Source organism: Curcuma longa, chromosome 4, assembly GCF_044706935.1.
Source record: "Curcuma longa cultivar G26 ecotype Majalengka, Jawa Barat chromosome 4, ITB_CL_G26_1.1, whole genome shotgun sequence".
NCBI classification, from domain to species: Eukaryota; Viridiplantae; Streptophyta; class Magnoliopsida; order Zingiberales; family Zingiberaceae; genus Curcuma; species Curcuma longa.
In genome coordinates, this window is record NC_133864.1 from 13174653 (window position 1) to 13190759 (window position 16107).

At 36.7% G+C, this 16107-nt stretch overlaps 2 protein-coding genes across 3 annotated transcripts; one reads left to right on the forward strand and one right to left on the reverse strand.

Annotated features, from left to right (window-relative positions):
* The first annotated feature begins 117 nt into the window (after window positions 1-117).
* On the forward strand, window positions 118-9743 carry LOC141826693 (acyl-CoA-binding domain-containing protein 4). 2 transcript variants are annotated; one of them, XM_074713973.1, is made up of 15 exons: window positions 118-310; window positions 906-1030; window positions 1295-1372; window positions 1446-1565; window positions 1665-1731; window positions 2578-2639; window positions 2832-2971; window positions 3044-3170; window positions 5867-5981; window positions 6104-6192; window positions 7337-7420; window positions 7627-7956; window positions 8039-8098; window positions 8207-8383; window positions 9323-9743. In XM_074713973.1, the coding sequence occupies exons 2-14, from the start codon at window positions 914-916 to the stop codon at window positions 8375-8377; spliced, it is 1560 nt and encodes a 519-aa protein (XP_074570074.1). In that variant the 5' UTR covers window positions 118-310; window positions 906-913; the 3' UTR covers window positions 8378-8383; window positions 9323-9743. The 2 variants fall into 2 exon arrangements, with proteins under 2 accessions (XP_074570074.1, XP_074570073.1); XM_074713972.1 differs by having other exon boundaries at window positions 9363-9743.
* Window positions 9744-10520: 777 nt separating this feature from the next.
* On the reverse strand, window positions 10521-15573 carry LOC141826694 (uncharacterized). Its single transcript, XM_074713974.1, has 5 exons — window positions 14995-15573; window positions 14708-14908; window positions 11596-12276; window positions 11367-11505; window positions 10521-11112 (listed from the first exon to the last, which is right to left on the reverse strand). The coding sequence occupies exons 1-5, from the start codon at window positions 15466-15468 to the stop codon at window positions 10706-10708; spliced, it is 1902 nt and encodes a 633-aa protein (XP_074570075.1). The 5' UTR covers window positions 15469-15573; the 3' UTR covers window positions 10521-10705.
* Window positions 15574-16107: the final 534 nt, after the last annotated feature.

The window sequence follows — 16107 nt, forward strand, 5'->3', positions numbered from 1 at the left end:
ATTTGGTTTCGAAACCGGCTTGGAACCGAACCGTGTCGATGGGTTTAAGCCGTGTCCATAATGTGTTGGTCGCGTTTGTTTCAAACTGCCAGAGTGGTCGCCGCTCGGGGTCTTCCGTGGACGACGACCGGATCTCCTGACTCTCGAGGCCAACGGAGACGAAGGGTAAGAGGAACAGAGAGTTCGGATTTCAGATCTCTTTGTTTTTCCCACCGGATCGACTGCGACAGGTTGCTTCTCTGAGTGCAGTCCTTTCACTGCCTCGTTATCGTGGATTAAGCCGCAAAATACAGATCTGCTAAAAATTGAGGTAAAGCTCCCTGCCATTCTTCGTCCATCATTAGCCTGATCCCCATCTCACCGTTACGAATCCGCGCTCCAGGAACTAATAATTTTTGTGCTAAATAAAAGAAATGAACTCGCATTAGATCTTGGTTTTGTTTTGTCTAACTGCTGACTTTGGTTAGATCGATTAGTTGAAAGGATGATAACTTTATACTCGAATATGAAGCCTGCACTTTGTTTTGCTATACGGAAACGTTAAACTGAATCAGGAATTCGTGTCGCATTCTCTGTTCGTGCTACTTTTTGACAGTCTAGGCACTGATCAATTGTCTAACTTTGTCTTTAATGGTTCAGCTGATATAACTGTTATGTATGTTAAATTGACGATACTTGCAGGCTATTATTTGGGGAAATTACACCAATTTTCAATTTGGAAAAATTGATGCCGTACTCCTTTTAACATTTGGCTATGCCATCTTCATTTGTTTTCTTTGTGCAAGTTGCTCTTTAAAACTTTGGGTTATTTTTTTCCTAAACAGATACCATCGTATATTGGTTATTCTTTAATTGTTGATTCATATCTTGCCTGAGTACGCTTATAATTCTTCATATTTGTTTAGGCATTGGTATGGAAGTCTCAGATTTGAGTGGAAGTATGGATGTGATAGCTATTTTAGCATCATCCCCTTATGATAAATGGTTTGCACTCTCAACCTCAGGCTGGTGCCCATCAGCTCGATATAAGGTAGATATGCCTATGTCCTTCACTATCAGCAACTAGGGGTACTAATTGCCATGGTGTTATGCTTGAATTTGATTACATATGCATTATCTGGTTTTAGTTTGTATCTTTTCTCTCCTACTAAAAGCACTTCTACTCTAAATTTGGGATGCTATGCATTAGGAATAAACTTTGCATATATCAGGTGATAAATATTTATTTTTAGGGAACGTATCTCTATTCTTGTTACTTTGTTAACTTGTAACCTTTTTCTCCTAATCATTGTAGCATGCAGCAGAATTTGTCAATGAAAGACTCTATGTAGTTGGTGGAAGTCGTAATGGCAGATATTTGTCAGACGTTCAGGTGATAACATTGATCTTTCTTCAGTGATGCAAACAACAAGATTCCAGCCAACTAGTTATGATGGATTTTACAGGTATTTGATTTTAGGACATTGAGATGGTCTACTTTAAGACTTGAGGTAGACAAAGATGGTTCCAGGTTGGACACAGTTGATCAAGAAAAGGGCTTCCCTGCAGTGGCAGGCCACAGCTTGGTAAGTTTTGCAAATTGTGAAACAGAAAAATTCTTGTATCTGGTTCTTGTTTATTGATCTTTCCACTAGTTAAGATTTTGATGTTGTGCATTTTAACAGGTGAACTGGGAAAACAAGCTTCTAGTTGTTGGTGGATTTACAAAGGAATTGTTGGATTATGTGACAAGTAGAGTGCATGACCTACTAGCTTCCTTTACAGTTTATGCTTGCTTAAGTTACTCAATAAAACATTTTTTGTTTAGCTTGTTGAAAACTTACCAAATACCATTATTTGTTTGGTTAATAAATGAACTTCAATTATTAACTTGATCAATCAGATTGAAGGTTGTACACACAAATGAAATGAAATCACAATGGTTCTTTCCTAATTTGATTCCATTTCCAATGATTGGATGGATAATTTGAGGTGGAATGATCCATTCCAAGGAATGATCATTTCATTTGATCCATTCTATACTTCAAGAGGGCGAGGGGAAAAGTTTCATTCCACCACTATAAAATATAGTACTTATTAACAAATTATCATTTCAACTCTAAAAGTTGAGCTGGGTGGTCCAGTTGAGTTGGGTGATTCATTCAAACTGTTTGAGTTGGTCTTGCTAATAGAGCTTGTGAACCAGTTGAGCCAAGCAGGTAGAGTGAACTTTTTCAGGCTAGGCAAGCTGGTCATGCTTGGTGAGCTAAGTGTACTAGTTAAAATTGGGCTGATAAACTGTTACTTGAGGACCGAATGTGTTGAGTGCACTACCCAAATCGAGCATATTATGTAGCTTGACTAAATCAGGTGTGTCAAATAAATGAGGCAGATTTGACATTCCAAAATAAAGAAGACAAACCATATCCATTATCAAAACTAACATGTAATATAGGTTTTGCAACATTTTATAACATGTGATTCCATGGCGACAAATTTTAATCTGCAGGTCTATTTATTTCGTTCTATTTTAGTTTGATGACTGATATTCACAGTTAATTTTTTTCCTAATGTTAATTTCTAATTCTTGAATTGCAGTTTGGTCCATTGATCTAGAAACTAACACCTGTTCATTTGTTGCGACCTATGGTAAAATTCCGGTAATTGTTGATCTTTGTATCCTGAATCCGATGGCTAACTTACATTTTTTGCTAAGATGTCTAATTTATTCTCGGTTATTATGTGATGACTAGAGGACCAGATATATGTTCCGAATTCCCAATTTCTTCTCAAAATCAAGAAATTATTTTGGTCGCTGATTCTTGAGAAATATGGCTCTTTTCTCTTAACAGATAGCTAGAGGAGGGCAATCCACAACTTTGGTTGGTTCTAAACTTTTTATGTTTGGCGGAGAAGATAGAAAGAGGAAGCTGCTAAATGACCTCCATACCCTTGATTTGACTACAATGACGTGGGAGGAGATTGGAACCAAGTATGATTTTCCCTATGTCAATCAAAACATTATATGCTAATGACTACTTAACTATTTTATTTTCTTATACAGGAACGCATCTCCAGCACCAAGATTTGATCACTCAGCTGCAGTATATGCAGATCAATATCTTCTCATCTTTGGTGGTTCATCTCATTCAATCTGTTTCAATGATTTACATTTACTAGATTTGCGGACTGTAAGTACTTTCTTTGTAGCCTTGGTTCAATTTAGTCATCAGACAACACTATGAATAATCATTTGCTTGTGTTGTATTTGTTAATTATTATGTGAATAATAATTAACTTATGTTCACTTTTTAAATTTGAGACACTTGAAAAAGAGGGGTGAACCAAAGTTATAAACAGTTGCATTGTTGGAAATGCATGAGAATAGCTATTCATCTCAATATAGTTAGGAAATAAGAATACAGGAATATATCACATGTGATAATTTCTTAATGTTTCAAACCTTGACAAAATAGTATGCTGAACCTTTAAAAAAAAAAAAATTCATTGTAAGGAACGATTATGACTCAAATGAAGATAAAAGCCTAAATAATCAACTATGCTGAACCAAGGTTAACCTGAATGAAAATTTTCTTGGACAATACTTACCTACTTGTGGTGTGGTATGCCTTGGTAAAGAAAGGAAAGCATAAAAATTTATTTGTTTTTGGTATCAATATTAGCAGGATGCTACAGTTGGTAATACCAGGTACAGTTAAAACATGCTAAGTTTCTACTCTTGAAGATTTGTGCAATTACTTGAAGATCATATATGGTGTGACAAAACTGTTCTTCCAATATACACAGCCTTCTCCAACTTGCAAGCATGCTAAGCCTTCTTCCATTCACTTAAAATTACAGTACTAAATGAACCTTTTGAATGCATTACATTCTCCAGCAATTGTATTAGCTGGGTATAATTCCATGAAACAACAAGAAATTAAGTATTTGTTTTTGTGGCTGAAAGCCATGACCATTTGTCCAGTCCAGTGTTTTAAAAGGCGTTCCGGAGGCGTGCCCTAGGGCTTGCCCCGGGGCTAGGCATTCCAATACTGTCCTTGGGCGATGGAATAAGGCGTAAGTGTTGTGAGGCGTACGCCCAGAACTTCAAGGCATTCGCCTGGGCGTTAGGGGCTTACGCCCGACGCCTCAGGCGTAAAGGGGCTTACGCCCGACGCCTCGTGCGCCTCGCCGGGGTGTCCGTCGCCAGCCAAGCTCTCTGTTTCCGCGGTGTCGTACTCCGCCGCGCCGACGATCATCGACTCGGGGACGGTGATCACGCGGCTCCCGTGGGAGGTTTACGCCGCGCTGAGCAGCGCGGTGGTTGAGGCGATGAAGGGGCGAGGGGTGGTGGTAAACGCCTCGCCCAACGCCTTCGCCTTTTAAAACACTGGTCCAGTCTCTATGTTTTGATAGTGGAGTAGATCTAATTTTATTATATCTATTTATATTTTTAAAGTATTTTTTATAATATATATCATATTTTTATATATTTAAAAATTAAAAATTTATGGGGCTTACGCCCGATGCCTCGGGGCTTTCGCCCCGTGTGGGCGGATGGTAAACGCTTCGCCCAACGCCTTCGCCTTTTAAAACACTGGTCCAGTCTCTATGTTTTGATAGTGGAGTTTTTGTTTTGTTTCGTTTTGTGTTTTTGATTAAATCTCTTTCTACCATATGTTCTTGTATTATTTGGGGTATGATTATGGCATACAATTGTAATCTTAATGTGAATAAACAATGCTACGATTACTTAATAATTGAAATCTTACAAATTGATGAGATGGTTTAAGTTTCTTCAAGAATTTTAGGAACAAGGTGTATAGGAACAAAATCATACATTGGCCATTTTATCTTATTCGGAAGTTTAGAACATTACAAGGGGATTTCTTACTTTAATTCACCCAGAGCACTTGTTTTTGAGTTTGTTACACGACAAGAGCCATGACTAGTTGTCTTTTCTTGAAAGTAGTATTTATCTACTACATCTCACGTAACTTTCTTCCTCCTTTTCATAATTCTGAGAACATCTTCCAGCTCTGAAGCATGTTTCTATGGCTATCTCTGCAATGAGACAGCAAAATCTTGTAATTTGTCTTCCCTAATAGGAATTAGGAATGAAACTGTTCCAGATTTTATTGTGTGTGTGTGTGTGTGTGTCATTTTGAGCAACTTGGTTTTGTCCTAAATTCAGTACAGGTAACACTAGTTGTTTCTCACCTTCATATAGTTATGTTAAATTACATTATCCATATAACTCCATTTATAATCTCTATATCTGAGGGAAGATATGATCATGGAGACAAATATTGATGTTGTATCACACCATACACCGATAGATACACCAATGCCTCGACTTATGAAAAAAAGGATTTGCTAAATCCGTTTTTATTACAATTTTTATTATATATGATGCTGTATACGAAATTGTAACTGTAGAAAAAAGTTGTGTATACATGATTAGTAAAGGCATTATGGTTTATTGACTATTGTATCATAAAGACAAAGTTTGATAAGATTTTGAAAGTGTTGAATAAGCAAAAGAAATCTTCTCAGAAAATATCAATGATTGTTTCCTTGTTTAGTTGAAAAGTCCATTTCTGTCATCTATTAATCGAATACTTTAGTCATCTATTACATGATTGTTCAATTGGTTATTCATAAGCGCTATGTGCAATATGCAATACATATTGATAGATTGAGACTTGAGCAATGTGAAATATTCTTGCTTCAAAGGAAGCAGACAAAATTTTTTTGAGCTTCTCTACAAAGTTTATCAGAAGTAATTAAGATAATAAACTAAGGATTATATGCAATTTGCATTAACCAATTTAAATACGTTCATGCTTATAAACTGCTCTGTTAAACTGGTGAGTTTGAATTGCAGATGGAATGGTCGCAGCCACAAACTCAGGGTGCATATGTGACTCCTAGAGGTGGTCATGCTGGCACCTTAGTAGATGAAAACTGGTACATAGTAGGAGGTGGAGATAATATTAGTGGTAAGTGAACCTTAAACCTTTAGCTGATCATTATTTACTAATTTCCTTCTAGGATAAGCTTTCTTATTGACTTCATGTTTTGACTTTTAAGAGTATGATCTGAGTACATGAATTTATTACAGGAGCCACCGAAACTGTTGCCTTGAATATATCCAAGCTTGTGTGGTTGATCACCACAAGTGTAGGGAAACGTGATCCACTTGCTAGTGAGGTCAGTATCTAAAATCTGTTCTTTTATGTGCCTTCTTGATATTGTTAATTTCAGAATATGAAATGGAGCTCTATTATAATTACTGTTTTAAAAAGTGTATCATGAAGTTGCAAATTCAGCAGCATATGTATATATTATCACATGTTTTCTTATTTTTTTAATTGCTGAGCTATATAGTTCAACCTAGATTGATGCCTCTAAGAATAGAGTAGCCTAAAGATTTTATTTAGTTTGCCTTTAATTTAATCAAAACATAAAAGAACACCAAAAACATTAAGAAAGAGATCCCTTGACTAAAAATGATGTGATATGTGTAAAGTCTTTTTTAAATTTAGAAAAGAAAACGTTATTGTGTGCTAAGTGTAAACTATTTATGTGAACCTTTTAATTTTAATTGATCCAAATTCAATTATTGTTTTTTCTCCATGATGACCACATATGCAGTTGGATATGCAATTTCATAATCCATGAGGGTTATGTGGTGATCAGATAGCAGACTGTACTTAAGCAAGTTTTAAAACCTTGATTGTAATTATTTTGAAAGGAAGGATAATAGTACTTTTTGTTTTATTCATTCACATGATTCCCTTTTGGGCTTCTTATCGATATTCTTTTTTTATTTTTGCTGATACGATGTATAGTTTTTTTTGTCATCATGTCATCTCATCATTGTCAACACTATTTATCCCACCTAGGATGCTACATGACTCTTATCACTCTATATTCCATTCAATTCTGTCAAGGCTACTCTTCCTCACCTTTTGGAACTTCTTTCTTGCTCCAAATTAGTTGCAAGGACCTCTCTATTTAAGAGATGGAAGTAATCTTAATGAATGAATGGGCTTGAGGGATATAGTCTTAACAAAGGATTGTAGAAAACTGATCAAGATTTGTCAATACCAACCTTTAATATAGGGTCCTTCTTTGGACTAAAATATTTATATTTAATGCATTTTAAAATGGATTAATTCATTCCAGTGTAACTTGCCATTCTGTTTTTATGCATCCTGTCTTACTCTCTTTATTGTAGAGCATTTAATATATACTGACTTGTTTAAAATGTTTAAATTATTTGTATGATGAATCATTCTATCCTAAAAGCCCAAAAAGTGATACTTTTGATTTAGATCTTCGGCCTTGACAGGGTCTTACGCTATGCTCAGCAGTGCTGGATGGTGAAAAGTTCATCATTGCCTTTGGTGGTTACAACGGGAAATATAACAACGAGGTAAGCTAACCGATAGCTATGGTTGGAATAACATAAAAAAATGTAGCTGAGTAATGCCAACTAAAAGTTTTGTTTTTTTAATTTAACAACTCCACTATTTCTCTAGCTTTTTGGTATGGTAATTCAAGCGAGCAAACTATTGTCTTGCAGTGCTGTTTACATAGTATCTATATTTCTCCTTGTTTAATGTATGGCTTTCTCCATAGATATTTGTTCTAAAAATTAAACCTAAAGAGCCATTGCGACCACGACTTCTTCAATCACCAGCAGCTGCAGCTGCTGCTGCTTCTGTAACTGCTGCATATGCCATAGTCACTGCAACTGATGAGAAAAACATAGCTATGAGAAATTCAGTCAATCCAGATGTCAAAAACAATGAAATTGAGACTGTTCAGAAGCTTAGTGCTATTGATACTGATACTCTTAAAGCAGAGAAAAAGTTATTAGAATCCAGCATAATGCAAGCAAGAGATGAGAATTCAAGGCTACAGACCAAGATTGATGAGATGAATATTACCCATACTGAATTATTAAAGGTAAAATTTCAATTGGAATTTAGTAAATTGTATTGGTACTCATGTAGTTCTAAGTTTTTGTTATTTTCCTCTTTTTCTCAAGGAACTTCAATCAGTGCAAAGTCAACTTACAGCTGAAAGTGCACGATGTCTAAACTTGGAGGTATTTAGTTGTGTTTTCCTCTCTACTCATCAAGGCCATTATCTGAAGACAGAACTATGCTTTTAAATACACGGTCTTTATGTTAAAATTTTCTGTCTGTCATTGTAGACACATATTGCTGAAATACAGAAAAGCCTGGAGTCATTTAGTTCTTTAGAACATGAGATTGATATGCTACGTCATCAGAAATCTCAAGTAGATCAGGAGATGGTTGTAGCACAGAAACAGAGATCTGGGGGTGTCTGGCAATGGCTTTCTGGCGCCGCTGATAATGTTTAGTAAAATGTAAGTTTTCTTACTTCTTGTTCTGGATGTATAAACTCATGCAAATTAATAGCAAATTGATACATTTCAAATCTGCCCTTGGCACTAGTCAAATTAAGTTGGTGCAATCAAAAACACATTGTCTCATTAAAAATTAGTCTTCTGAAGTCCATTTGAATTTGTTGATATTACTTTAACGCCTTTTCAATGATTTAAACAAATGACAAATGTGATTATCTCCTCTCCAAAGTTTTTTTTTTTCTCAGTTACGTTTTTTAGTTTAATTCATTTGTGTTTTGGCTATCTGAATTCTAGCCACAGTGGCATTTATTGGCTGCTATCTGTTCCCACCTTTCCCTCACACCTGCATACCATTTGATCTCTTTCATCAGTGTTCTTTGCTCTCTTGTTCCTTTGCACCCACATGGGATACTGCGTCGAATATTTGATTGCACACTGGATAAGAGGAGGAGAAAGGCCAGTTTTTGGGTATTACGATAATGGTCTTTTCTCTATTTTTTATTCTTCTAGTTGGTACTTGTTTATCATTGGGCTCTTATACACCAAATACTTGACTAACTAGATTTAGGTGAATAGGTCTATTTATGTTGTTTTACAGGTGATATTTGAGGTAGTCTTAGAGATGAGAATCTTTGACGGTCAACATTTCATAAAGTTCAACATGTATTTCCTTTTTGTTTTGTTAATGAAACAATTGTGATAGGCTTTACATAAAATTTGAGCATCTCTTCTTTACTGGCCATCTATGCCAACTACTTGAGGCTTTGGCACAAGCTGATCATCGAGATAATAATACTCTCTGAGCATGGAAGGTAGTGCCTAATAACACATTGGAGTTGGACGTTGCATGAATTCCTCTGCAAAATGCCATAGATTAATTTTTGAATAAAAAAGCTTTTCTTTGTTCATCCAGTTTCGTATGATTTCTTATTATGGCAGCAATTTCACACACTCTTGGTGCTTTTTCTTGAAACACCAGCATGGACGGAGCCCGTGAAGATACTCAAGATCCCTCAGAAGCCAAATATTTAATTACTAAATCTCAACATTGTCTGAAAAATGGAAGGCATGCCACGTTATCCTCCAGCATTTGTAATATGTTCTTGTGCAGATGTTTGTCAGAAATTCATCGGAGATTGCTGGTGGATTTCATCAAGTAAGAATTACATGCAGCTTCATATGCATCTAAGCTTCTCAGTTGACAGATTATAGGCGCGATATTTGTAAGTACATCGTTAACTAAACATGCTTTTGACATTCGTTCATTGGAATAAATGCATCTGTCGGCCCGTAAATGAACAAACTGTCGTTGTAACTGCATGCATCTGTCTGTGGATTGCATTGAGGGTGGAACACTCGATTGATTGACTTCTGCTGCAGAGATTAATTTTGCCAGGTGTAGCTTCTTTTCCTAAAACAGGTCTCTTAGTATAAACCAATTCTTTGGCATTCAAATTTGATATCAAGTATTCAACCAATACCCATGAATCATGAAAGTAGCTCATGAAAAGTTCAACAACAAACTCGCTTTCGTCTTTTTTTTTTTTTGAGTTTATTTACTTGGATCTGGTTCTTGTTGGTATGGAGTTGGCATTTTGTTTTCTTTGATATTTGGCAGTCTAAACGTATAAGTTGTTTATGAGTAGTTTTGAAAATTGATAAGATGTTAACTCTTGGAAAGCGCATCCACGAAGTGAAATAGATATTGAGTGGACACAGAAAAAAGAAGAAAATTTCAATTTTATTTGATAAGAAATAGATATAGACAGAAAAGAGAGCAGTTATTTTCATTTAATAAGATGAAACCGGTATAGAGCAATTATTTTTATATTAGGATTGTAAAAATATTATAAATAAATTAAAAGAAATAATTATAAATTGAGGATCTTTGCATAATAGGTGGAAACACATCAAGGCACAAGGATCATTTCCCATCTGTACTTATTTTTTTAAAAAAATCATCATTTAAGGCTACGTATTCAATTTGATCAATATCAATCAACATAAAATTACAAAAACAAAACAAAACAAAGGGGAAAATGGAAGAATAATTAGAATTAGCAAGCTTTTGATATATTCATATACACAAAAGAGGGATGATTTTTCCAGGTCTTACTATTATAGCCCAAAATTGCTGATCGCCAAGTCAAAACAGCTGCATTACTATACAAATGTATGCAAAAGTCAACAGCCTCAGATCGGGTTCATATGTCAATTAAGTCATAACGGCCGTAACAGTTCGTACCACTTAATACAAGATCCATAGATGTCTCTCCAGTTTTCCCTAACAGATCCAAAAACGTGTTTTTTTTTCTCATAGACCTAGTTCTTGTCATAAATGAACATCCCCACTTTATAGCTCACAGTGAGAACGAATGCTGACAAGAACAGAGGATAGCAGCCACCTCGAAGCAGTAATGACACAGCTAACTCATGTATCTTTCTGAACGGCCTGAGACCTGAAGTTTTCCTACCAGCATTATTATCTGGAAGGCTGTAAGAAAGGAGCAGGCCAGCATTTCCATTCTCCTGCAAGGTGTTCTGTAGATGGATCATGGCTGGTGAGACGTGGAGCTCATTAACTTGGTAGGTGCCTGACATTTGTCCTACATATTTTCCAAAACTGGTGTGAGCCTCTGCAGCTAATGCTGGGGGGCCGCTTATCGATCCCAGCATGTTGGTTAGAAGACTTCTGATCGTCGTGTTACTATCCTTGTTCGCCACAACATCTGCACCATAAATTGAAAGAATTTTACATTCTAGGAAATAATTGATAAATCCCACGGCAAATATGATATGCACTGCAAATTCATATTCGTTTGAATCAAATGTAGGAAAACACTTGCAGTTTGAAGTTAACAAGAACATATTAAGAGCAGTGTCAACTAGGGCAATTATCATAGATATTTAGTCAAAAAAATGTCTTTTTCACATTTTCTCTAAATATGAAATTTTTTATCCAGGATTGAAAAAAATATTATACCTGGTAACGCAGGAATAGCTTCATACTTGTTCTTGAACTCATAGTCAGAGACAGGTAAAGCTGATACTGCACCAGCTCCAATATTTGTGTGTAGCAACTCAGTAATAGCTTTATCTGTGAGACTTTTGCCACCTTCAACCTATTTTCATATAATAAAATTAGTCTGTAATCCTACTGTAATTATCTTAAACTTTATCTAAACATCTACTTAGAAGAGACCAGTGTCGACCTTAATATTAGAATGGTGTAAACTAGAGGGATTTGTTTGTTCAGAATTTTCTGAAATGCTGATATTATCATATGGTAGATCATTCTCCATCGCATCAAAGTATTTATCTATTTCATCGCTGAACTCAAAACTTGATTCAGCTTTGGATGGATAGAAAGCATCATAGAATATCAAGTCTTGGTCTTGTGGATCAACACCATATCTGTCTGCTAAGATCGGAAGATTACTTGTTTGCATACTAAGGTCATCCTCTACTTGCACATCTTGTAAAAATTTATGCTGATCAGAGCAGTGGTAAGCCGAATCAAGTAGCTCGGCTTCAATCCTTTTATATAACTGGCTATTCTCACCTTCTCCAGTGACAAAATTTGCATAGCGTTTGTTGGAATTCCAGTTCTTATTTATAGCATTCTCTGAGTCATTAAGCTCAACAAAATCATTAGTTTGGCTGGGATCATTATGAGATAAATTTTTCAAGAGAATTTGCTCTCCTGAATCATCCACAATTGTTGGACCGCTCTGCACTTTGGATTGATTGATGTACGCAAACACATCATCCATGAAACTTGGATCTTTAAGAATCTCATCCAGTACAATTGTAGGATTTTCTGGATCATTGTCATTTCCTTGCCTATTAGTATCCAGAACAGCACTGTCTTGTTGGACAAACATTTCCTGTTCCTGAAAGTTATCCATAGATATAAATCAGTTATGAAAGGTGTAACAAAACAAAAAGACAAGGCCAATTCTAGAACTCAGAACTACCAATAGAAAAGATACTCTTAAAGGTAATGACGTAAACAAGCAGTAAGTGATGTTGAGCCACTGACTAGGCCTGGAGAGTGTTGAGACATCGACTAGGCAGTACAGTATGTTCAGAAATTTAATCACTTACAAGATACAGCATAAATGTCCTAAGATAAAGAATAAGCAACATATATTTATTAGAAAAAGTTTATAAACATTACATATTTAACAAACTTGAGCTTCCTAAAATAAATGCCTCAGAGAATAACAACAGTAACAATTGGTCAAAGTTAGTAGTCAATGCACGTTATAGCTCCCAGATTCAGACATAATCATGGGAAATTGGTATACGTGCCTTAGAACTGGACGCCAGTCAGCATTTCTATAATGTGGTAACACAATCTAATTTGTCCCTATAGAATCTAGAAATCAATGTTCATTTGATGGGAAAAAAAACTACTAACTATTGAATGAAAGCTCAAATAAAAAAATAACGACACATTCTAAATTACCATTACCATCAGAATAAAAGCACTTAAGTTATCTACTGAATATCTGTTGACCTAATTAATGAAAGATCAGACTATCAAGTGGCTGAATTTTTGCAACGACCAAAGCCAGAGAACTTACCTCATCCCTGGATATGCCATGGACCAAGGTAAGAGGAATATCTCATTTGTAACTAACATAAATAAGTGTAAAATTCATTTGCTATCAACCAGGATAATTGGACTATCTCCTAGATCTGAAGTCAGCCATATTCCACAATCAATACAGTCATTTGGAGAACCAAATTCATTAGTCCAAGCACTCCAGCAATTCCATTTTCATTTCAGGTAACTCTCTCAAGACTGGTTTAAGTTTATAAAAGAAATTGAACGTCAAAAATCCAACTTACTATTTGATCCTGCAAAATTGAAATGAGAAAGATGAAGACACATGACAAATTGGGAATATCTTAAATTCACAAAGCAACTTCTGTTCCTCTATAATGAAGGCAAAGTTTAAAACATAAAGAAAATTACAGACATTCACATCAGAATCCTTCTCACTCTGTTGTGAATGAACTAAGCTAGAGTATAAGTCCTTATGTCATTTGATAGAGAAAATATAGAATTTGATCTTGAGTGTAAGCATATGCGCAATTCTGTGAAAATATCAACAGGAGATAAAAATGAAGAAATGCAGTTAAATCCGTGAACGATGGGAATATTGAACTTAGTTACATAAGTTTCAAGATTGATTTATGGATCTTGAAGCAATTCATTTCATGCATTCAAGGAAAGACTAGTAATGCAATTACATTTTCATGGACACTTGTCGTTTTGATAAACCCAACATTTTCTATACATGAAAAAATAGTATACTTTCAATCAAGTATGTGCCAGGTAGGAAAGGCTGAAAGATATTGTCATATTTTCCAATGTGTGAATAAATTGAATAGAAAAAACTACAATAAATTGATTAATAATCACTAGTATATCTAAAAATTTCTCTAGTATATTAGTTTGTGTTAAAGCATTTTGAAATGAAGACGACCAAGGAAATAGTATCCTTTATGAATATGACATGCTCTAACATTGCCACAAAATGCTGAGAATGAATATACATAGTTGCTACAAGAAACACAAACTAAAAGAATGTTGAATTATCTCGGGAAGTTATGAAAATTAATACAGGCATATAATGGCCAGATGCATGCATAAGCATTTTCACTGTCAATTTAATAATCTTCAATAGAGGAGGAATATATCCATTTACAACATCTAATTAGCAGGTAGAAGATAATTGGCTGCATAAAAATGAATAAGCATTTCCCTCCTAACCTGATTATCTTAACAGTGATCATGCAATTCAATAATGAAGGCACATTATATTTTACTTCCCCAATCTTCTTGTTTGGTCAAAACCAATACTATGTTGTGTTAGCTTTCAACATGTAGATAGTCTAATGACATACTGAAATTCATCATACACATCATCATTGCCATTACCATCAATCTATGTAATTCTCAACTATTTTGGGTCAGCACATCAAGACAACTTGTACCATTCAAATCAATTAGACGTTTTTATTATATTAACTTGAGTTTTCATTGGTCTAACTCTACCTCTTCCACCTTTAATTCTAATTGATTCAACTTGTCCAATTCCATGATTCTTGGTGGCAATTGAATATGTCCATACCATCTCAATCTTTTTATCCCAAAATTGTGGACTGAAGAACTATCAAAGATATTCAAACAGGCACATGTTTCAACATCTTTCTTTTTTGTTTTAGCAGCATTCATACACATGGTAACATTTCAAGCATTTTTTTTCCTTTTTGTTTCAACCATGCTTACGAAGACAGATGAGATGTTACCTGAAGAAGATCATTGAATTCCAAGTATTCCTGATCATGAGCGTCAACAGCATCATCATCCTCAGCCTCGGGCATCAGGACCACTCCATTAGCAGTCTCTTGTTCTTCCCATTCCTCCTCAACGAACGGAGCACCATATTGAGCCCCATTCTGTGGACCAGCACCGTTTTTTTGGAAGACCCGACACACAACGTACGCATCCTTCCCGATTCCCAACCCAAAAGAAATCAATTTCAACCAATCTCAAACAGGCAAGCACAGGAGAAAAAACGGCTTAAAACCCGTACCTGCGGAGTCCCGGACTTTGCGAGCTGGGAATCCTCGAGGCGGTACTCGTGCATGACCCAGTTAGTCCTGGTGCCGCGTGGGGCGCGGCCGGAGTGGTAAACAAGGGTCTTCTTCATGCCAACGACGCGCGCGCCGCAGGAGACGTCGCGGTCCTTCCCGGTGGTCTTCCAGTACCCCTGAGCGGTGGCCCGGTTGGTTCTGGAACGGCTAGAGTACTTGCGGTCGAGCGGGCTGAAGAAGTACCACTCGAGGTCGCGGCTACGGAGGCGGGAGAGGCCGGGGAGCTCCCACGGCTCGCATTTGTAAAGTTCCACTTCGGCGATGGCGTCCACGCGCAGGGCCCGACCGCAGACCCTGCGCCTGAGGTAGTAACTAACGAGCTCCTCGTCGGTTGGGTGGAACCTGAAACCAGGAGCAAGGAGGGCGGCCGCAGGTGTCGCCGCGGGAGCGGACGAGGAGGCAGCGGCTGGCATCGATATGGGGCACAACGGACCGGCGATCGGCGGAGAAACCTAAAGGAAGATCGGAATTTGAATCCAGCTGCTCTTCGTTACTCGGCGACGATTGGGAGCGAGGGTTTGAAGACGACGGCGAGGACGAGAGAAAGCGTGTGAAGGAAGAAAATAGACGGAAGCAAACAATAAGGTTGACAAGGATCCTATACATTTGAATTGTAAATAAGAATTTCAAACTATGCATCTCGGCCACTCGTTTGTGGTACCAACGGTATTTCCTGCAATTGGATGCCGAATTTATTGCACTTAGATGGCGCAGGATCGCCAAGATCCTAATCGGCGGATTTTGATTTTTGCGGGGTTGGGCCGATTGGTTAATTCTGTGTTAAGACATTAGCAACGTAATTAGGCCAAAAATATAAAGAGAAATCTATCTAACGCTAAAACAGGATACAGGGAATTATAACGGATCACAGGACACATGGCGTCCGGGACATTTTTGCTTTGTCAGTTGAAATACGCCAGCTCAGTGCGCATCCTGTTTCCTGAACTAGACGATGTAAAGAAGAGTTTGAGCCGAACAGGAGTAGGCAACTGGGCTGTAAATGTTAGGTTAATAAATTAATTAATAAATATGACGCAAGCAGTGATGAATTC

Excerpts from the sequence above, each read along its gene's own strand:
- LOC141826693 (XM_074713973.1), top strand. The coding sequence starts at position 914 with ATGGAAGTCTCAGATTTGAGTGGAAGTATGGATGTGATAGCTATTTTA. Across the intron at positions 5,982-6,103 it reads AGGTGGAGATAATATTAGTG|GAGCCACCGAAACTGTTGCC; the intron begins GTAAGTGAACCT and ends AATTTATTACAG. Across the intron at positions 8,099-8,206 it reads CACGATGTCTAAACTTGGAG|ACACATATTGCTGAAATACA; the intron begins GTATTTAGTTGT and ends CTGTCATTGTAG.
- LOC141826694 (XM_074713974.1), bottom strand. The coding sequence starts at position 15,468 with ATGCCAGCCGCTGCCTCCTCGTCCGCTCCCGCGGCGACACCTGCGGCC. Across the intron at positions 12,277-14,707 it reads AATTCAATGATCTTCTTCAG|GAACAGGAAATGTTTGTCCA; the intron begins GTAACATCTCAT and ends GATAACTTTCAG. Across the intron at positions 11,113-11,366 it reads AGCTATTCCTGCGTTACCAG|ATGTTGTGGCGAACAAGGAT; the intron begins GTATAATATTTT and ends TTTATGGTGCAG.